This window comes from Poecilia reticulata, chromosome 10 (assembly GCF_904066995.2).
Source record: "Poecilia reticulata chromosome 10, P_reticulata-male-v2, whole genome shotgun sequence".
Taxonomy (NCBI): Eukaryota; Metazoa; Chordata; class Actinopteri; order Cyprinodontiformes; family Poeciliidae; genus Poecilia; species Poecilia reticulata.
Window position 1 is genome coordinate 1,209,392 of NC_088839.1, and position 22,066 is coordinate 1,231,457.

At 35.5% G+C, this 22,066-nt stretch overlaps 1 protein-coding gene and 1 long non-coding RNA gene across 5 annotated transcripts in view; both read right to left on the bottom strand.

Annotated features, from left to right (window-relative positions):
* The window catches only part of enpp6 (ectonucleotide pyrophosphatase/phosphodiesterase 6), a 46,970-nt gene extending 42,287 nt beyond the window's left edge, over window positions 1-4,683 (bottom strand). The window contains exons 1-2 of one of the 4 annotated variants that reach the window (XM_081611880.1): window positions 4,319-4,683; window positions 1,134-1,313 (exon numbers count right to left, since the gene is read on the bottom strand). In XM_081611880.1, coding sequence (XP_081468006.1) covers window positions 1,134-1,313; window positions 4,319-4,574 — 436 coding nt within the window. In that variant the 5' untranslated portion in view covers window positions 4,575-4,683. The remainder of the gene's footprint in view (window positions 1-1,133; window positions 1,314-4,318) is intronic. The other 3 variants (XM_081611879.1, XM_081611878.1, XM_081611881.1) reach the window with 3 other exon arrangements.
* A 4,659-nt stretch (window positions 4,684-9,342) lies between these two features.
* LOC145553251 (uncharacterized) lies at window positions 9,343-12,391 on the bottom strand. Its single transcript, XR_014089547.1, has 2 exons — window positions 12,271-12,391; window positions 9,343-12,016 (listed from the first exon to the last, which is right to left on the bottom strand). It is a non-coding gene; the product is annotated as an uncharacterized LOC145553251 (long non-coding RNA).
* Between the last annotated feature and the right edge of the window lie 9,675 nt (window positions 12,392-22,066).

Consider the following 22,066-nt stretch of genomic DNA (forward strand, 5'->3'; position numbering starts at 1 on the left):
TCATCAATGTTCGGGGTGAGGCTCTGAGCTGATGAATAATGAAGCCGTTTGGGCGCGCTGTAGTCACTTCGCGGGCTACCGTTGCATTATGGGAAATGTAGTGTTTGCAGGCAAAACACGAGCGGGCGGCTCTGGCTTGCGGGCCGGTTCTCATAGTAATTAAATATCATTCAGGGGGCCATAGATAATTGATTTGCGGGCCGGATGTGGCCCGCGGGCCTTGACTTTGACATATGTGCTCTGGGGACTACCAACCTAGGGCATAAAAATAATATATCTTACCTTACATATGAATGCTTGTCTTTCTAAATAAAACATCTGAAAATACAATTTAAACAATGCGATCGTTACCTGGTAGAAAGTGGCGCTGCAAACTCTGGCATTGTTAGTTTCTGCAAGTCCTGTTTTTAGCTGTAGATTGTTGATCCTCTTTTTTTGGTATGTTTTTTAAAATTAACTCCCTTGTGACCAACTACCTTCAAAACACGAAAATAACGTTTCTTTCTTTCTATTAGAACGGTTGGAACAACCGTACAGGACAGACTTTAGACATTTTGATGCTGGATCAATAGTTATAAATGGGCTGAATTTACTTCCGGGCCTCCATGTGCATTGGGTTACGTCAGATGAACCCCAGCAATTGTCAGTGCTACCTTCAAGGAGTGCGGGACATTCCAGAACCAAAGAGCCGCACATGATCCGTAGAAGAGCCGCATGCAGCTTGAGAGCAGCAGGTTTGCCACCCCTGAACTAGAAAGAATAACTAACTATAAGAAATAAACATAACTAAAAACTCTAAGAACTGAACCAAAGGAAAACAGGGACAAGACAGATCTAAACAAAATAAGTAACACAAAATAATAATGAAACAAATGAAATCAAACTACAAATCAACCTAACAACCCGGGTTCTTGACAATAAAGTGCCTTGAATAAAGACCAGTTCACAACTTATGTTGTGAACTGGTCTTTATTACACCAATCTGAATAAAAAAGAAATAAGATCCAACAAAGTCACAAAAAAGAAGCTATAACAATGGATTTATTTACAGACAATATTTCAGCTGCAGTTGAAGAAATGTTATCAAAAGTGTCAAGGAGTCCTTAACACTTTTGATAACAATGTGTACTCACCAGGCCAGAAGTACATGAAAACTTTCTTTCCCAGGTTTTGCATGGTGACCCAGAGAGGTTCTGATCCATTCCACCAAAGAGGCAACCGACTATCAGGATTGGTTCCAATAAGGAACTCTTTGTTTAAGTCTTCATTCCACATGTAATTTCCAACCATCTGATGGGTCTCACAGTGACGGCCTGAAAAAAATAATAGTATTGTAAAGTTTTAAAACTGATTATTTAAAATCTCAAAAAACTTCTCACTAAATCAAAAACAATAAAAACATGGACATTCTACTATTCACTTTAACAGTGCATAGGGGGCTACAAGTGCTTAAGAACCTGCCTCTTGGGCCTGGATGTTCAAAGGGCTTCTCAGAAAATTATACTTTTTTTCTGGCAGATTTAATAAACTGTAAATAAGATGCAGTGGGGAGAGAAAATACATTTATTTAAAGCGTTTACATCTCAACACGCTGCCCAGCATGTGACTCTGTCTTCCCTGTAAAGTTCATGAATGTGTTCCCGGTTGGCCGGTGCGTTAATGGTTAACGAACCACCGCTAACCTCATCATGCAGGTTCAGCCCAGTGAGGAGCTTTCGTTCTCACCTCATAGTCACGCTTCATGCTGGTTTTATATTATTATTATTTTTTCGTTTACACGATGCACCAAACCCTATTAAATGCTTTGTCCACTTAGTCAGCCAGAGCTGGTGCCCACGGCCGCGTGGAGATCAGAGAAACTCGTCCCACAAACTTGAGCAACCTAAGCAGTCTCTGTGACGCTTATTAAAAACTCATCAGACACGAAATGGAAGAGCTACTAAAGCAACATTAGCAGCATTTAATTCAATGTCCCGTTTGTGCAGTGCAGCGGATTTAACTCATCATGCAGGGCCGGTCCAAGGCTGGCATGAGACCTGGAGCAGAATTTGACTTAGGGACCCCTTTTGTTTCTAAAATCATCAGCAGCACCAACAGCTTCTGTGTTAGATTTGATCTGGGAGAGGGAGAGTAGTTTAACTGACCAACCTAAAACCAATAAGTTATAATTACAGTAAAAGATTAAACTCACAGCATCAAATTGTAGCTATGGGAACAAAACAATCCAACTATAAATATTGTTCTTTGAACTTTTACAAAGTAAACTTGCTAGCTCCTTAAAATCTTACATTTAGATGTTAACCAGTTTAAAATGTAAAATGTAAATCAAATTCAGCAGCATTGATAATTCCAATAAACTAAAGTTACATTAATATATCTGTGGTCTGTGTTTAAACATTAGCCTTTATGTGGCCCCTGAAGGCCTGGGGCCTGATGGAGCCACTGACATAATTTGGATTTAACAGAAGCGCAAATAATAAAAATAATCTAGATAATTTTCCACATGAATGAAAGAAGAGCGCAGTGCGAGAGCCGGGCAACGGAAGACCTGATCTGGACCCTGGACATTTGTACACAACACTTTGAGCCATTTATACCAGCAGAACCAACGAAGACTCTAACAGCCAACGTTAAGGTAGCATTAAGGTAGGTGCGTGCGTGCGTGCGTGCGTGCTGGCTGGCTGGCTGGCTGGCTGGCTGGCATCCATCCATCCATCCATCCATCCATATTTTTACATTTTGTGTCAACTTAACATCTTTCAATACAAAAAGTCCTGATCACCAGGCTTAGCAAGTCTTCTGGGTGAAACCCTGTAATAGGTCTGTAATCATTAAGGATGTGTATGGCAGATGTTTTGCCTACTGGGATGATGGTTGATGACTTGAGACAAGGACTGACAGTTGGCTGAAAGTCTCAGTGACGACTTCTGCTTATTCGCAGGTTTACTGCTGCTCCCTAGAATTTCAAAAAGTAGAATGGGGGAGGCAGATCCTTTAGTTATCAGGCTCCTCTCCTTTGGAATCAGCTGTTGTCTACTTTTAAAACTAGGCTTAAAACCTTTCTATTTCATAAAGCCAGTTGATACGCTGAGGCTTAGGCTACTGGAGGACAAACTGATCAATTTTCTCACTTTCTTCTTCTACTGTCCAATTTGTTTTATTTTGTGCTATTTCAATTGATAAGTTTTTGTTTTCTCTCAATTATTTTTCTTTCCATAGAGGCTGGAGCTGGTCTAACATTCTGTTTGGCTATGATACCTTACTGGAAAGCTCGACAACAGGGATGTTAACTTGGCAACATCTCCTATGGTTGACTTTTTACTTTCATGAACATAAAAAATAATCCTACATCAGTTCATCTGTTTCTTCCTGTGCATTCTGCTCTGTCTTCTCAAACCTCCAGTTGGTTGTAGCAGTAGCTGGATCTGGATCTGGTTCTGGTTCTGGTTCTGCTGTTTGTTTCTTCCTCTTAAAGGAGAGTTTTTCCTCTGCACTGTCGCTACATGCATGCTCAATGCAATCTGCTGAGTTTCCTTAGATAGAAACTTTTTAATCTACTTTGAATAATTAACTGAGCAAACTGTACTGTTTGATAACTTGAATCAATTGGAATGTATGTGTGAATAAATTAAAAATGATTTTTTTTGCAAAGTGCCGTGAATTGGCTCTATAAACTGAAATGAATTGAACTGAATGTTTGAAAAAGCTGTACTGAAAAAAAATCATTAATCTATTTAACAGCCCTTGAGAAATTTTTAAAGAAAAAAACAAAACAAAAAAAACAAAAACTTAAGATCAAAATTATTAGCCCCAATTAGAAACTTTTAATGTACATATACACCTAATTCATATACTCACAACAAGAAGAAGATGATTTGATACTTATGAAGAAAGTTTGATAGACAGTTCTCAAAATAATGTTCACCAGTCACTGAATATTGTCAAATAATATCTTTAGACTACTCAGCTATTTGCAGGACAACTTGTCTGTACTGTTGTCTATGAGGAGCATAAAGTCCATAGTCACAGAATAATTATTAGTGATTGCAACATTTTCAAAGGCCAAAGTCCTTTTTGAGTATGGATAACATAATACTATGCCTCTCAGTCTGCTACAGATTGCTTAAAATCTATGTTAAAATATTATCATGGCTGGGACTTAAATAATTTCACAACATATCATAGTTGTGTTCAATCAAAATTTACACTACCACAAAGGTATTTTAGGCTGTGCAAGAAAAATGACGCTCATTTAATTTATAATCTGATATCATACGGTTTGTGAACAGATAACTGGACTGATGGCTTGATAGCTTACCTGTCATTAAGGAATAGTAATTTGGGTATGACAGACTCGGAAAATCTGGAGTCATGTAGTCCACCTTCACTCCTCTCTCCACGAGCTCGCGAAACCCCGGAAGTTCATGTAGTTCATCTAAATAGTCATAACGAAAGCCGTCGAGTAAAAACACAAGTAACGGCCGGGCAGCCAGACCCGGAAGTAGAGCTTTAAACAGAAGTAGCAGAAAAAAGCACGTAAGGGAAAAACACGGGGAGTTTTGTCTCGAGGGCATTTTAAGGCCTCGTTCTGAATCGTTCCACCAAATACCAACGATGAATGTGGCCTGGAGCTTCAAACAGGCAAACTGTGGTGGGTGTGGTTACACGAAGCTGAAGTTGGTTTCCCGATTTTACACGAAGCTGAAGTTGGTTTCCCGATTGCAGCTCCCGATTTGGGAAATGGCTAAAGGGCGATTCCTCCTAATTTTTCACTACCTTCAGCATCTTTCATCTACTCTAGTTAAAAAATTACAACAGCTAGACTCTTCAATCCTGGACTAGATTATTGTCAGTTAATAGCATAATATTTAAAACCAAGTTTGTGATTTGTGAAACATTTATCTGATTTGTGAAACTTCAATAAAAGGCAATGTCACCTAATTTTTTCACTAACTTCACCATCTTTTATGACAAAAAACAAAACCTAAAACTGGATATATCAGCAAAACTAATGGAAATTTCACTCCTTTCACTCAAAATGGACCCAGGCTGACCTGTCTGGATATTTAAATCAACCCTCTGTGAGGACTTATGTTTCTTTGCGGAGTGCTTCATTAAGGTAGAAGTCAACATTAAGAGGATCCAGGACTAGTTGAGCATGTTGGCCTAAATATGTTGCAATTTTCCTATTATTTAAAAAAACGCTGTTTTTGATATACCAAAACTCATAATTACTTAAAAAATGTACATCTTTTGTTATATTTCTCACCCATGAAGGTCGCCATTTTTTCACAGGAAAGCTAACTTTACCCCAATAATTGTTTATCATATTGTGTTTGACTGGTGTCATTTTAGATAATGCCACACTGTGTTACTATCGACTGTGATAAAAAATAATCTAGATAATTTTCCACATGAATGAAAGAAGAGCGCAGTGCGAGAGCCGGGCAACGAAAGACCTGATCTGGACCCTGGACATTTGTACACAACACTTTGAGCCATTTATACCAGCAGAACCAACGAAGACTCTAACAGCCAACGTTAAGGTAGCATTAAGGTGATGGCTACCATCCATCCATCCATCCATCCATCCATCCATCCATCCATCCATCCATCCATCCATCCATCCATCCATCCATCCATCCATTTTCTTCCGTTTCACCAGGGGTCGGGTTGCAGGGGCAGCAGCTTCAGAAGGGAGGCCCAGACTTCACTCTCCCCAGCCACTTCTTCCAGCTCCTCTGGGGGAATCCAAAGGTGAATCCAAAGGTCAGTTCTTGTATGAGAGACATAGTCCCTCCAGCGTGTCCTGGGTCTTCCCCTCCTCCCGGTGGGACGTGCCCGGAACTCCTCACCAGGGAGGCGTCCAGGAGGCGTCCTGACCAGATGCCCGAGCCTCAACTGGCTCCTCTCGACGTGGAGGAGCAGTGGCTCTACTCTGAGTCCCTCCCAGATGACCGAGCTTCTCTCTCTAAGGGAGAGCCCAGCCACCCTGCGGAGGAAACCCATTTCGGCCGCTTGTATCCGTGATCTCGTTCTTTCGGTCATGACCCAAAGCTCATGACCATAGATGAGGGTGGGAACGCAAATCGACCGGTAAATCGAGAGCTTCGCTTTTTGACTCGACTCTCTCTTCACCACGACGGACCGGTACAACGCCCGCTTCACGGCAGACCCCCCAAGGGACACGGTCGAACGCCTTCTCCATGTCCACAAAACACATGTAGACCAGTTGGGCGAACTCCCATGCACCCTCCAGGACCCTGCTGAGGGTGTGGAGCTGGTCCAGTGTTCCACGACCAGGACAAAAACCACACTGCTCTTGCTCTTCAGGAAGAGCAGTGATCGGTGTCGGTGGTAATTAAGTCCAGTGTGGCTGTTGCCACCTGTTGGGAATGGAAATCCCGATCGATGAATCATAATTTGTATTGACACACGGAGCATAAAATCAGCCAAGAAAAGCATTCAGATTTTACTTATTTTATTCACTTTCAGCGCTGAAAGTGAATAAAATAAGAGCAATACAAATTATGATTCATCGATCGGGATTTCCATTCCCAACAGTTGATAGCAGAGGATGGTTTTGTGTTGACACGTGAGCGGAGATTGGACTGGCCGTTCAGACGCAGACTTTCCGGAACAGTACTCTGGTGTAGGGCCCACATGGAAGGTAAGGACACTTGTTCCTTCATATACACCATTGTTCTGTTTCTCAGGTCTGTATAAATTTCAGTTAATAGGGGAAAGTTAAAAGTTAGGAGTTAAGAATTTAAAAGTTAATAGTTAAAGTTAAAAGTCTAAAAAATTAAGAGTTAAGAGTTTAAAAGTTAAGAGTTAAAGTAAAAAGGTAGATTGGCGTGCAGTGGGAGCTGGCCGTCCCCGACCTTCTACTGGACGCAGGGAAGGTTAAGACTAGGTTTTGTCGGTTTTACACTCGGAGAGTACTGCCCTCGGAAAACAAGTGGAGAGCCAATCTGAGACTTTGCTCGAGAAATGCATGGCGTTGAGAGCGATCCGCCAAAGGACAAAGAATGAAGGTTAATTGTAGAATCTAAGACGATCTGTGCCATCGAAGAAATGTAAATGTTGAAGATGGCGCATAGGAAAAAAGATGAGATAAAGACAAGAGAATAAGATAAAGGTTGATTGCGATCTGATCCTCTACAAAGTAATAAGTGAAGCAATAAGTGAAATAATAAGTGAAATAAAAAGTGTTAAAAGAGGACAAAAATACAAGCTGAAAAGCGTGGATCCATTTCTGTGTATCTGTCAGCTGTGTGTGTGCTTCTGCTGCTGAGCAGACGTTATGTGTTTAAATGTACTCTTTTCTGTTTATTGCAATGTGTTTTAAAACCATGGTCAACATTGGGAAATTATAATGTGGGGGAGGTTTTTGTTTTTGTCTGCTGGGTTTGATTTTCTCGCCGCCATGCGATCAAAACTGCAAATAAAGAAAAAGAGAGAAGAGAGAAGAGGTGATTTCTGAGTCTAAATTTTGAGCCTAAACAGATGGAGGGTGAACTTGAAAAGGAAAAATATGATCCAAAGTGGAGCATCAGGACATGGATTACGCTCTGTGAGCAAATAGAAGCATTAATAACATATTTGGCAGAGCATGACGAATATTAAAATAAGGGAGAAAGAGAAAAACTGAAAAAAAGGGATAGAATACCTGGTGCAGAAGAAAGGAGGCGACCTGTTAAACAGACGGCCTTCTGGGTAAATACCAGCTGGAAGGACTAAATGATGCTAAGGGAAACTGATTGAAACTAAACTAATCCTGCACAATCCACTATTTTCACATGGGGTAAAATTAACTGTATCAAAGATGAATGAAATTACATAACAGGAAAAATTATAAACAAAATATTGTGACATCTAATGGGTTGAAGTATTTGAAACTCGACTTAGCTGTAGACGGGTTTAAATTTAAACTTAATGAAACTTGAAAAATTGAGATTTATAGCAGACTTGACCTTTATCATGGACTAATCAATATTTTTATCTCTTATTATCAAAAACAGGATTTCTTTTCATTTGAAACTTGGTCACCTTAAATGTTCAAAGAGGGAACAGAATTGGTAAATAAATATGAGTTTGTGTTTGATTCAAAGGGAGATTATGAAACAGCTCCAGATTCAATTACATTGATTACAACATAATCTTATCTCAAAGACAATTAATGATTATAGATCTAGATAATTTGGTTACCTTACTTCAAAGTGGGAAATAATATGTTCAAAAAGGAATAATCACATTTTGGCTTTGGTTTAAAACCAGACAGCATTTATTACGAGAGTTTCATTTAGTTTGACATGTTTTCTTTTCTTTTCATTTTTTATTAATATTATTGTTGTTTTTATTTTCTAATAACTAACTAACTTGCTAACTAACTAACTGCTGCTTTCGAAATACATGCGTGTCTTGGTAGAAAGGCACATGATGAAACTTCTAAAGTGGATATGATTGATTATGTAAAAACAAACTGATTGGACAACAACTGGCTCACAACACTTGTGTGTCTTAAATTTTAATTCAATTGATACATAAATTTAAGTCCAACAAAACATTTGATTAGAAACATAATGACATCTTACAGTACTGAATAATCTTTGTCTACATTTTTGCTCCTCTGCCACAAAAGAAAAATCTGATCAATTTTTCTTTTGTCAGTTCAAAATAAACATGAACAGTTTTAGGAAAGCAATTCAAATTATGATCTGAACTTGTTTAAAATAAAACTTTTGGCCTTTGCAGTACAGTTTCAGTTGGACATTTTAGAAATATGTACAGAAAAAGAATCTCTGAAAAATATTTCTGAGAACAATAGAAATGTTGTCAGAAATGTTTTTCTATTTACATAAGAAAACAAAAGGGGGAAATGAAAAACCTAAAACATTTAAAACATCTGATAGTCTACTTTCAATTCTAGACAGATGATTTGGAAAACTTGTGAAACCCTGTAAAATTGTAGTTTTGGAGAAAAGTAAATGCAAAATCGATTTCAAATTTTTTAATTATATCAACAGGGAGTGAAGAAGAAATGGACTCTAATTATTAGTTGGTTTAAAGATACGGTTAATTATGAATTCATTCATTTGACATTGGTATATTGAGTTTATTTAATGAGCTGTTTTACTGTCCCTTCCTGCATGACTGAAATACAGAGTTATAGAGAAGATCTTACTAAATTAAAATTGGTCATTTAAAATTGAATATCTTTAATCAATATTTATGCCATGTTTATTTTCAGATTGATGGGTTTTGTTGGGAATGGAAATCCTGATCGATGAATCATCATTTGTATTGACACACGGAGCATAAAATCAGCCAAGAAAAGCCTTCAGACTTTACTTATTTTATTCACTTTCAGCGCTGAAAGGAGAAGCTTTAACCATCACATCCGAGAAGAGTTTCTAAAAAAGTCTGTGCAGCGTCTGAGGAGAAAGAGGGGAGCTGAGTATATGGACTGAAGACACTCCCTGAAATCACATCATGTCTCTGTGGCCTGATAAGTTTCTGTTTCTCTGAGGAATGAGCCTCAGTGTCTAACAGAATCAAACATGTAACTCTTTACTATGGGCCTTTTGTCTAACAGCGTGTGACTCTTTCTCCTCCTGGTAAAGCGTCTCAACATTCCCCCTGTTGGGATCAAAAAGGAGAAGACAAACCGTAGAGTCGACATTTTCCCTTCCGGAAAACATCCCTGAGGCTTTAACAGATGTTGATATACATGGCATCATTTCAAGCATTGATGTGCTTGAAAACTGCTTTCTAAGTAAAATGTAATAATAGTAATAATAAAATCTAATCATATCAGTCTCTCTATAGTGAGACCTGCGTGTGTCCAGATGTTGAGCCGGCGCAGCCCGATAGGAAACCCCGACAGGCCTGTGAGGCTTCAGTGGCGTTTCAGCTGTAAACTGGTCCACCAATCGTGGAAGGCGCCACAGTCTCACATCCTGGCAAACCCAGAAAGGATTGGACTTCATTCTGCAACACAAAAAACACAACAAAAAGGGAAATCAATGGATTATATAAAGAAAATTAAAGTGAAGGAAAGCATATGTTTGTGTCACTAGATACTAGTACTGCCCTTATACTCTAGAAAGCTGGAGCTCCACGGTCGTCTTTCGGTTCTGGGAAACCATCTGATAGGCAGGTGGGTTCTGTTGGTACCACTGCTCTGATGCACTGAACAGCCAAGGACCTCAGGCAGGGAGCAGCAGCATCCACAGGTGATGAGGAGAGTAAGGAAGATTCTTTAAGGTTGTGCATCATCATAATGTTTTTTCTTTCTGTTTTTTAGAGGCTGCTTCTTGAAGCTGAAGATCAGGTTTGTTTTTTTCATACTAAGCCAATAGAGGATCAATATATCAATAACATCTGTTATTTAAGTTCTCCTCTTAATAGTTAAAGAAATGCTTAAATTAAGTTACACATTTCAACCTTCAAAATAACTCTGCTTGTGTTAAGTTTTGTCATATTCATAGGATCAGACAAAATCAGAAACCAAACAAAAATCATGTAAAGGATCAGATTATGAAATGAATGTGCAAAACTGCCCACAGACATGTTTTAGCAAAGAAATATCATTTGAAATGTAGATATGAATTATCCTTAATAGAATCTTTACCAGAAATCTTAAACCATACATAAATGTTTGCTTTTGTTATTTTAATCACATTCAATCAAATAGTCCTCATTTAACAAGAAACCCGCTATACTAAAGGCTTGTAAAATATTATCAATAGTGTGAAAAGTTAATGATCCGTGTTAAATTAAGATCCTTTGTAATATATTCCATTCATGTAATAAAAGATAACCCTGTTTTGTCTCAAACCAAAAACTGTAAATTATGATTATGAGATGTTTAGACATTATTACCTTGAATCAATAATGACACATAGAACTAGAGTTTTAGTTTTATTCTGTCAATCCTTTAAGCAGTTCCATAATTGCTCATTTGTAAATCCCAATTTAGACCAATTTAATTTGAATCTTCATATTTCCTTCTCCTTTTAAACCCTCCTAGAATGATGATTAGTCTGTCTGTGTTTTTACAAGAATAAATTTAACCCTGTCACTACATAATTAACTGACTTCATGCTTTTAAATCCCAAAAGTTCAACAATTTTATCCTTTGAAAAATTAGTTCTCCTGAAACCCTTCTATAAAATATTTATTTAACTGAATTACCTTCTTTTGTAATGTTTATCATATTTATCAATGTTTTTGGGGAGAAATTTGATACAACTAGATTTATTAAATTATATAATGTTCAGCTTAGACCTTTCTGCATGACTTGGTTAAACAAATTATTTTGAATTATAGCCAGAGAGAAGCAAACAATTTATTCCCTGTTTTAAACAACTCTATTTTGTAGAAATCTATTTGACACATGACATCATTGTTAATTTTAATGTATTCAATTCAGATTATTCAGTATTACTTTAGAAACTCATTCGAATAGTTAAAACATTTGTGAATTTTGATTTAACCTCTTTTATATTTTGCTGAAGCCCAAAACTGAAAATTTTCTCAGTAGATCAGATTAACTCACAATTTGTAGATTAGATTAATTCCATGCATCTCCCCCAGTTTCTGTACTGAAACACTGTTTAATGTTTCGGTACAGAAACTCCTAAGAAACCCACTCAGATCATTCAGCCCACATTTCTTTCATTGCTAACTATAACAGTTGGGTTTAATTTACACAGGGTATTTACACCTCAGTGAAATAATTGAATATTTGATTGACAATATGTGCAGTAAACCCATAATTTGGTTCAGTAATGTTACGTAGAATAAAGTGTCCTAGGATTTAAAATGGAGTCCAAATAAACCTAAATCATAACTTGAGATACTAGTCCTCATATTTGTAGCCACTGTAATTTGACCCAACTAGAACTTAGACTATCCTCTTTTGTATTTGAAGTGTGGCTGGTTGTGCTTTTGTAAATCAGGAAATTAACATTTTTTACCGTACTTTCATCCTTTTTCAATCGTTGTCATGCTGGAGGAGAAAAACACATTAGCCAGATGTTGGACAATCAGAGTTATAATCATTCAAAATATTTCTGTAAGCTGCAGAGGGTTCTAACACCTGCTGCCTCGGGCCTTCACTTGTACCGTTAAACTTATCCTGGGGGTCAGATAGCAGAGGTCAGAGTGCAAAGCAGTAGACCATGAATGTGCTGTAAATTAACTAAGGTGAGAAAAAGTGGCATCACACAATTCAAAAATTCAAGAAAAACCATTAAAAACTACCAAGTTTTGTTGGCAGCCATTTTGTCTCCAACCTGTAGACTGAGAGGAATCCCAGGGGCCCCGGAGCCCAGGTCACATGACCAGAGGCGAAGAACCCAGGACCAACCAGGGCAACAGACAAGCAGGAGTCTCAGGATGACTTTACATGTGATGTTCCATTTGCCCCATCAGAAACTGTCCAGGGCAGCATTCAGTCCTGCTGTGCAGAAAAATCTGGACAAAGTTTGTGGCCCCCCTTGACAGAGCGAGGGAGGGACAGAAAGATACAGCATGTCATTGTTTTCAAACCTCCGTCTCACGTCGGGCAGAAGCCGTTGGTCTTTTCTGCCATAGGAGACCCTCAGAAATCACGCCTGGGTCTCGTCCTTCAGCCAGGTGTTTCCTCAGAGATCAGATCCTGTGAGCTGCAATCCGTCCTCATGTGACAACAGGAAAAATCAATCCAACCTCACTGACCTCTGTAGAAGCTGTAAGAATCGTCCAATAGGTCTTTGCCCTCAAACAGCAGTCCAGCAGAAGATGGTACAATTCATATGTAGAAAGTGCAAATGTCCAAGTCAGCGTGGCTAAAAACAGCAGAGGCCTTTTCTCCTCACCTCCTCCCACGGCCCTGAGCCCTCAAAACCCGGCCCCCATGGCCCCCACGGCCCCCGTCAGACCACAGGAAGCAGCCCTGCTAGAGTAAATAATTAAGAAAATAGAAGTGTATGCCACCCTTTGCTCACATAACTATAAATGAACTGTCTTTTCTGTAGCTTGTGATGTAGATGAAGAGTTGCCTCTTTTTGTTGTTCCATCCAGGCTCAGGGTCACTGGAGCGGCTCAGGTAACGTCCACTGTACCTTTCGTCAAAAGTTTGACAGTTAGTTTCAGGGGGGGAGGGACTTGGGGGGAGGTGGGGGGAGGAGGGGGGCTAGTACCTTTCGTCAAAATTTTGACAGTTAGTTTCAAGGTGGGTGGTCTTGCGGGGAGGGAAGGGAGGGGCGAGTACCTTTCGTCAAAATTTTGACAGGTAGTGTTTTAGAGAGAAAACAGGTGTTTTGAGGACATTGGGTGTTATGGACAGCGGCAGATGTAAAGGTGGGGAGGGGGGTGTTTTACTGGTATAAATAGGGGTTTCAGAATATGACGCTCTACTCCTGGCTGCAGTCTGGTTCTACTCGCGTCATCATGTTTCTGCAGAACGCTCCGACAAAGAATGGATCTCAACTCATTCCTCCTATTACTGAGGGTCAAGGATCAGCCACTCCAGGACCGCCTCTTGTGTATGAGATTCCGATATCAGTGTACCCTGAATCAACCGTTGTTCCAGACGCCGAACATCATGAGGAGTGCGCCGCGTCTGATGCAAAGGTTTTGGGCACCCCAGCGCCGAGGGGGCTGACGATGAGCGGGAGTTCTATTCTGTGTCAGACCCCAGTATCGATCTATGACTACTCACCTCGCCTGGAGAACGCTCCAAAGAAATCAACGTTCTATGTATGCCGTGTGCAGAGACCGGCTACATTTTCGCGGCTGAAACGAGAATGGTCTTTGGAACCGCACGGATTATGGGGAGCTTTTGGGTACGTTTTTCAGGTTTAAATACATTTGAAACATATAGATTTTTTTCTGTAACACTTGCTAGTGTGATACATTTCAGTAAAAGTTCCCCGAATATGTGACAGGGACTAAACAGGTCCATGTTAGGCTACTAATATTTATCTTTCACTTTTCCCCAATGTTTAAAGTTTTTTACACTGCACAACCACACTCCAAGAGTTGCTCCAACATGGTAAATTGTTTTGTTACCTTTAAAATTATCTGCAGCTTTTGTCTCTGACTTATACGCAGTTTGTTTTTTTGGCCCAATGATTTCTTTCCCTCCATCCGTAATCTTACATGCTTCAATGTGTTCACCAACAAAATATAGTACACCCGTAGTTGTTAAGGTTCCAATACTAAGAACTTATAAATTATCAATGTGAACCATCAGTCTGTATTAAAATATTTAGTACAATTTGTATTTTTATTTAGATTTGATGTTTTGATGTGAGCATTTGGATTTCTATCAATTTATTGAATGATGTTTTAGGTCATTTTATACTTGTTCATGTTTAGTAGTTAGTCAATTTTAAACTTTTTTAGTAGGTATGTCATTTTACACTAGTTCATGTTTAGTAGTCATGTCATTTTATACTTGTTCATGTTTTGTAGTTATGTCATTTTACCCTAGTTCATGTTTAGTAGTTAGGTCATTTTACACTAGTTCATGTTTTGTAGTTATGTCATTTTACCCTAGTTCATGTTTAGTAGTTAGGTCATTTTACACTAGTTCATGTTTTGTAGTTATGTCATTTTACCCTAGTTCATGTTTAGTAGTTAGGTCATTTTACACTAGTTCATGTTTTGTAGTTATGTCATTTTACCCTAGTTCATGTTTAGTAGTTAGGTCATTTTACACTAGTTCATGTTTTGTAGTTATGTCATTTTACCCTAGTTCATGTTTAGTAGTTAGGTCATTTTACACTAGTTCATGTTTTGTAGTTATGTCATTTTATACTTGTTCATGTTTTGTAGTTATGTCATTTTACACTAGTTCATGTTTAGTAGTTAGGTCATATTAAACGTAATTTTATACTTGTTCATGTTTAGTAGTTAGGTCATTTTACCCTAGTTCATGTTTAGTAGTTAGGTAATTTTATACTTGTTCATGTTTAGTAGTTAGGTCATATTAAACTTTTTTAGTAGGTATGTCATTTTATACTTGTTCGTGTTTTGTAGTTATGCCATTTATACTTGTTCATGTTTAGTAGTTAGTCAATTTTAAACTTTTTTAGTAGGTATGTCATTTTATACTTGTTCGTGTTTTGTAGTTATGCCATTTATACTTGTTCATGTTTTGTAGTTATGTCATTTTACACTAGTTCATGTTTAGTAGTCATGTCATTTTATACTTGTTCATGTTTTGTAGTTATGTCATTTTACCCTAGTTCATGTTTAGTAGTTAGGTCATTTTACACTAGTTCATGTTTTGTAGTTATGTCATTTTACCCTAGTTCATGTTTAGTAGTTAGGTCATTTTACACTAGTTCATGTTTAGTAGTTAGGTCATATTAAACTTTTTTAGTAGGTATGTCATTTTATACTTGTTCGTGTTTAGTAGTTATGCCATTTATACTTGTTCATGTTTAGTAGTTATGCCATTTATACTTGTTCATGTTTAGTAGTTATGCCATTTATACTTGTTCATGTTTTGTAGTTATGTCATTTTACCCTAGTTCATGTTTAGTAGTTAGGTAATTTTATACTTGTTCATGTTTAGTAGTTAGGTCATATTAAACTTTTTTAGTAGGTATGTCATTTTATACTTGTTCGTGTTTTGTAGTTATGCCATTTATACTTGTTCATGTTTAGTAGTTAGTCAATTTTAAACTTTTTTAGTAGGTATGTCATTTTATACTTGTTCGTGTTTTGTAGTTATGCCATTTATACTTGTTCATGTTTTGTAGTTATGTCATTTTACCCTAGTTCATGTTTAGTAGTTAGGTCATTTTACACTAGTTCATGTTTTGTAGTTATGTCATTTTACCCTAGTTCATGTTTAGTAGTTAGGTCATTTTACACTAGTTCATGTTTAGTAGTTAGGTCATATTAAACTTTTTTAGTAGGTATGTCATTTTATACTTGTTCGTGTTTAGTAGTTATGCCATTTATACTTGTTCATGTTTAGTAGTTAGGTCATTTTACCCTAGTTCATGTTTAGTAGTTAGGTAATTTTATACTTGTTCATGTTTAGTAGTTAGGTCATATTAAACTTTTTTAGTAGGTATGTCATTTTATACTTGTTCGTGTTTTGTAGTTATGCCATTTATACTTGTTCATGTTTTGTAGATATGTCATTTTACACTAGTTCATGTTTAGTAGTCATGTCATTTTATACTTGTTCATGTTTTGTAGTTATGTCATTTTACCCTAGTTCATGTTTAGTAGTTAGGTCATTTTACACTAGTTCATGTTTTGTAGTTATGTCATTTTACCCTAGTTCATGTTTAGTAGTTAGGTCATTTTACACTAGTTCATGTTTTGTAGTTATGTCATTTTACACTAGTTCATGTTTAGTAGTTTGGTCATTTTATACTTGTTCATGTTTTGTAGATATGTCATTTTACACTAGTTCATGTTTAGTAGTTAGGTCATATTAAACTTTTTTAGTAGGTATGTCATTTTATACTTGTTCGTGTTTAGTAGTTATGCCATTTATACTTGTTCATGTTTTGTAGTTATGTCATTTTACCCTAGTTCATGTTTAGTAGTTAGGTAATTTTATACTTGTTCATGTTTAGTAGTTAGGTCATATTAAACTTTTTTAGTAGGTATGTCATTTTATACTTGTTCGTGTTTTGTAGTTATGCCATATATACTTGTTCATGTTTTGTAGTTATGTCATTTTACACTAGTTCATGTTTAGTAGTCATGTCATTTTACACTAGTTCGTGTTTAGTAGTTATGCCATTTATACTTGTTCATGTTTTGTAGATATGTCATTTTACACTAGTTCATGTTTAGTAGTTAGGTCAATCTATACTTGTTCATGTTTAGTAGTTAGTTAATTTTAGACTTTTTAGCAGGTATGTCATTTTATACTTGTTCATGTTTAGTAGTTAGGTCATTTTATACTTGTTCATGTTTAGCAGTTAGGTCATATTAAACTTTTTTAGTAGGTATGTCATTTTATACTTGCTAGTGTTTAGTAGTTATGTCATTTTATACTTGTTCATGTTTTGTAGATATGTCATTTTACACTAGTTCATGTTTAGTAGTTATGCCATTTATACTTGTTCATGTTTTGTAGTTATGTCATTTTACACTAGTTCATGTTTTGTAGTTATGTCATTTTATACTTGTTCATGTTTAGTAGTTAGTTAATTTTAGACTTTTTTAGTAGGTATGTCATTTTATACTTGTCCATGTTTAGTAGTTAGGTCATTTTATACTTGTTCATGTTTAGCAGTTAGGTCATATTAAACTTTTTTAGTAGGTATGTCATTTTATACTTGTTCGTGTTTTGTAGTTATGCCATTTATACTTGTTCATATTTTGTAGATATGTCATTTTACACTAGTTCATGTTTAGTAGTTATGCCATTTATACTTGTTCACGTTTTGTAGTTATGTCATTTTACCCTAGTTCATGTTTTGTAGTTATGTCATTTTATACTTGTTCATGTTTAGTAGTTAGTTAATTTTAGACTTTTTTAGTAGGTATGTCATTTTATACTTGTTCATGTTTAGTAGTTAGGTCATTTTATACTTGTTCATGTTTAGCAGTTAGGTCATATTAAACTTTTTAGTAGGTATGTCATTTTATACTTGTTCGTGTTTTGTAGTTATGCCATTATACTTGTTCATGTTTTGTAGTTATGTCATTTTACCCTAGTTCATGTTTAGTAGTTAGTTCATGTTTAGTAGTTATGTCATTTTATACTTGTTCATGTTTTGTAGATATGTCATTTTACACTAGTTCATGTTTAGTAGTTATGCCATTTATACTTGTTCATGTTTTGTAGTTATGTCATTTTACACTAGTTCATGTTTTGTAGTTATGTCATTTTATACTTGTTCATGTTTAGTAGTTAGTTAATTTTAGACTTTTTTAGTAGGTATGTCATTTTATACTTGTCCATGTTTAGTAGTTAGGTCATTTTATACTTGTTCATGTTTAGCAGTTAGGTCATATTAAACTTTTTTAGTAGGTATGTCATTTTATACTTGTTCGTGTTTTGTAGTTATGCCATTTATACTTGTTCATGTTTTGTAGTTATGTCATTTTACCCTAGTTCATGTTTAGTAGTTAGTTCATGTTTAGTAGTCATGTCATTTTATACTTGTTCATGTTTTGTAGTTATGCCATTTATACTTGTTCATGTTTTGTAGTTATGTCATTTTACCCTAGTTCATGTTTAGTAGTTAGGTCATTTTACACTAGTTCATGTTTTGTAGTTATGTCATTTTATACTTGTTCATGTTTAGTAGTTAGTTAATTTTAGACTTTTTTAGTAGGTATGTCATTTTATACTTGTCCATGTTTAGTAGTTAGGTCATTTTATACTTGTTCATGTTTAGCAGTTAGGTCATATTAAACTTTTTTAGTAGGTACGTCATTTTATACTTGTTCGTGTTTTGTAGTTATGCCATTTATACTTGTTCATGTTTTGTAGATATGTCATTTTACACTAGTTCATGTTTAGTAGTCATGTCATTTTATACTTGTCCATGTTTTGTAGTTATGCCATTTATACTTGTTCATGTTTTGTAGTTATGTCATTTTACCCTAGTTCATGTTTAGTAGTTAGGTCATTTTACACTAGTTCATGTTTTGTAGTTATGTCATTTTATACTTGTTCATGTTTTGTAGATATGTCATTGTACACTAGTTCATGTTTTGTAGTTATGTCATTTTATACTTGTTCATGTTTTGTAGATATGTCATTTTACACTAGTTCATGTTTAGTAGTTATGCCATTTATACTCGTTCATGTTTTGTAGATATGTCATTTTACACTAGTTCATGTTTAGTAGTTATGCCATTTATACTCGTTCATGTTTTGTAGTTATGTCATTTTACACTAGTTCATGTTTTGTAGTTATGTCATTTTATACTTGTTCATGTTTTGTAGATATGTCATTGTACACTAGTTCATGTTTAGTAGTTAGGTCATATTAAACTTTTTTAGTAGGTATGTCATTTTATACTTGTTCATGTTTTGTAGATATGTCATTTTACACTTGTTCATGTTTTGTAGTTATGTCATTTTACACTAGTTCATGTTTTGTAGTTATGTCATTTTATACTTGTTCATGTTTAGTAGTTAGTTAATTTTAGACTTTTTTAGTAGGTATGTCATTTTATACTTGTTCATGTTTTGTAGTTATGTCATTTTATACTTGTTCGTGTTTAGTAGTTATGTCATTTTATACTTGTTCATGTTTTGTAGATATGTCATTTTACACTAGTTCATGTTTAGTAGTTATGTCATTTTATACTTGTTCATGTTTTGTAGATATGTCATTTTACACTAGTTCATGTTTAGTAGTTATGCCATTTATACTCGTTCATGTTTTGTAGTTATGTCATTTTACACTAGTTCATGTTTTGTAGTTATGTCATTTTATACTTGTTCATGTTTAGTAGTTAGTTAATTTTAGACTTTTTTAGTAGGTATGTCATTTTATACTTGTTCGTGTTTTGTAGTTATGCCATTTATACTTGTTCATGTTTAGTAGTTAGTTCACTTTAAACTTATTAGTTATGTTATACTCGTTAGTGTTTAGTAGTTAGTTAATTTTAAAGTTAGTTAGTAGTTAGGTGTTTTTATACTTGTTCATGTTTAGTAGTTACTTGATTTTAAACATAGTTAGTAGTTATGTCATTTTGTACTTGTTCGTCTTTAGTAGATTGTTCACTTGTCTGACTCACTCTGTACCTTAAAGCACCACCCACTTTAGCTGATTTTTTTATTTTTTCACATTTTAATTTTCCCGAGCCAGATTCAGGAGCAAGAATGTTTTCACAAGCTTTTTTTCTCATGACTTTATGCTGATTCTTATGCTTGTTTTTAGACTTTATGTACTGAGAATTATGTTGAACAGGATATTATGACTAGTGTCTTAGAAAATTGCTTCGTAAGTCAAACTTAACATCACGGTTTCTGACAACAGCTTCTTATTATCGCAAGGGGTGACGTATACCTGCTCAAGACACCAGGCTATGGTATGTCCATACCAACGGTCCAGTCCGTTGGACAAATTGTAACCTCTCTTAATATAATTCAGTTGATTTATATAACACTAATTTACAATAGGTAATCTCAAGACAATTTACAAAAAAGTAATTTCCATTGTACTTAACAGTACAGCAATTTAAATGTATTAAGTCAGTAAAAAAAAAAGTTATCTGAGTTAAAAATGCAGATTGCATCATGTCATTGACTTGTTATTGACTTGTTTATATGCTTCCCCCTGTTCAGATTACTTTTACCCTGTAATGTCTGATTTGATCTATATTTTCAGGGGAACCCTGTGGAACCAACATGAACATTTGCTGCCTTCTTTTTTTTTGTTTCTTTATTACTGGACACAATTGGAGTTCCATAAAGTCTCGTAGTAAAAGCCACATTAAGACACAATCAGAACCCCTCGTGCTGAACCAATCCTCAACACAACCATCCTCCAACTTTTGTTTAACATGTCAGAGTTTTAACAAGAAAGAAAAACACAGAGTACAACCGGTAAAATTGTTGCTTTATAAATCACAACAAGTGTACATTTTATCTTTAGGTTTCATGTCAGTGATTCTTGAGAATAGGGACAAAATGGGTTTTAATTTTCCCTTTTTTTCATTTCTCAACCTTAAGTATGCAAAAATGACAAATGATGTTTTGGAAATGTAAAGATGCCAAGGTGCAGGCTCCCAGTTGCAACATAAAAAAAAAAATAAAAAAAAATTACATTTTTAATCGACCTGATCTAGAACGTTGTCATCACCATCTGACAAAAATAAATATAAAATAATTTTTAATGACCCTATTAGTGATATTTTACTCATTTTACCGACAAATGTTTCTCAAGAAACAAAATAAATATTATTTAAAACAAAAGAAAACAACAAAAAGTACATCTGTCGGAGTTGACACAGAACTGTAGGTGGTGACAAACTAGTGAGTAAAATGAAAAACTTGGTACATGTGATGTAATGCAATTTATGTAAAATACATTAAAATAAATTAATTGCACATTTAAGTGAGATTTGACAACAATTTCACTGAAAGAGTCACAAAAACTCTGACGGAGTTGACGAAATGCCAAACTACCTCAATTTATATAATCTTATTCTGAAGGACCATTAAATTTTTACAGTAAACCAAAATTAAGCTTTTATTTCACAAAATTTCATCAAAGTTTTGTAAATTGCCGGTTATGGTGTTGACACATCATGGTTGTGACAAAAAACTTAGGAATAAAAAGTAGAAAAAACTAAAGAATAGCATAAGCTAACCGGAGCTAACTAGCCCTCTTAGCAAAGGAAGAGAAAGGAAGTGGTCATGGGTCCTCAGAAGTTCTGGTACCCCTCAATAACGCCTGATTTTTTTTTTTTTACATTCTTTTCATGTCTGACAGTGTTGACAAAAACTAGGGACAAATTTCAATGGAGTTGGAAAATATATAAAAATGATTTTAATTCAATTTATTGATACTTTTATAATTATTTATATGACTATTTATACTTAATTGTCCTAATATATAATTATAGTATTTCTTTAATTGTTTTAAACTATTATAATGTATTGAGTTCTGCTCCTGGACAAAGGGTTTTTACAGGCATCATCCACCGACTGTAATGTTTAAAATTAAAAGAAAAATATTCCGCAAATACCAGGAAAATATACATAAATAATGTCACACTGAACACAAACCCTAATCAATAATCTCTACTGTATCTGCTCCTTTCTTCTTCTTCCGCAACCCCTGAATTAACAGGAACAACTGATGTTTGTTCGTTCTGTAAGAAAAAAACAACAAAGTTTTGCTTCTTTTACATTGTTGATTTTAGAGCACACACATGATACAGAACTTAATAAATTAAAATGAAAGTTGTTCATTTACATTATATTCATTTAGCCACAAAAGGAAAGTTATTAGTTATACTCTACAATTCAGAGGGGAAAAGGTTTTAGACATGTTAATGAGATCCAATTTTTTCAAAGTTTTGACAAACCTTAAAGTCTCTTCAGCTCGTGGAGTTGTTTCAGTGAAGT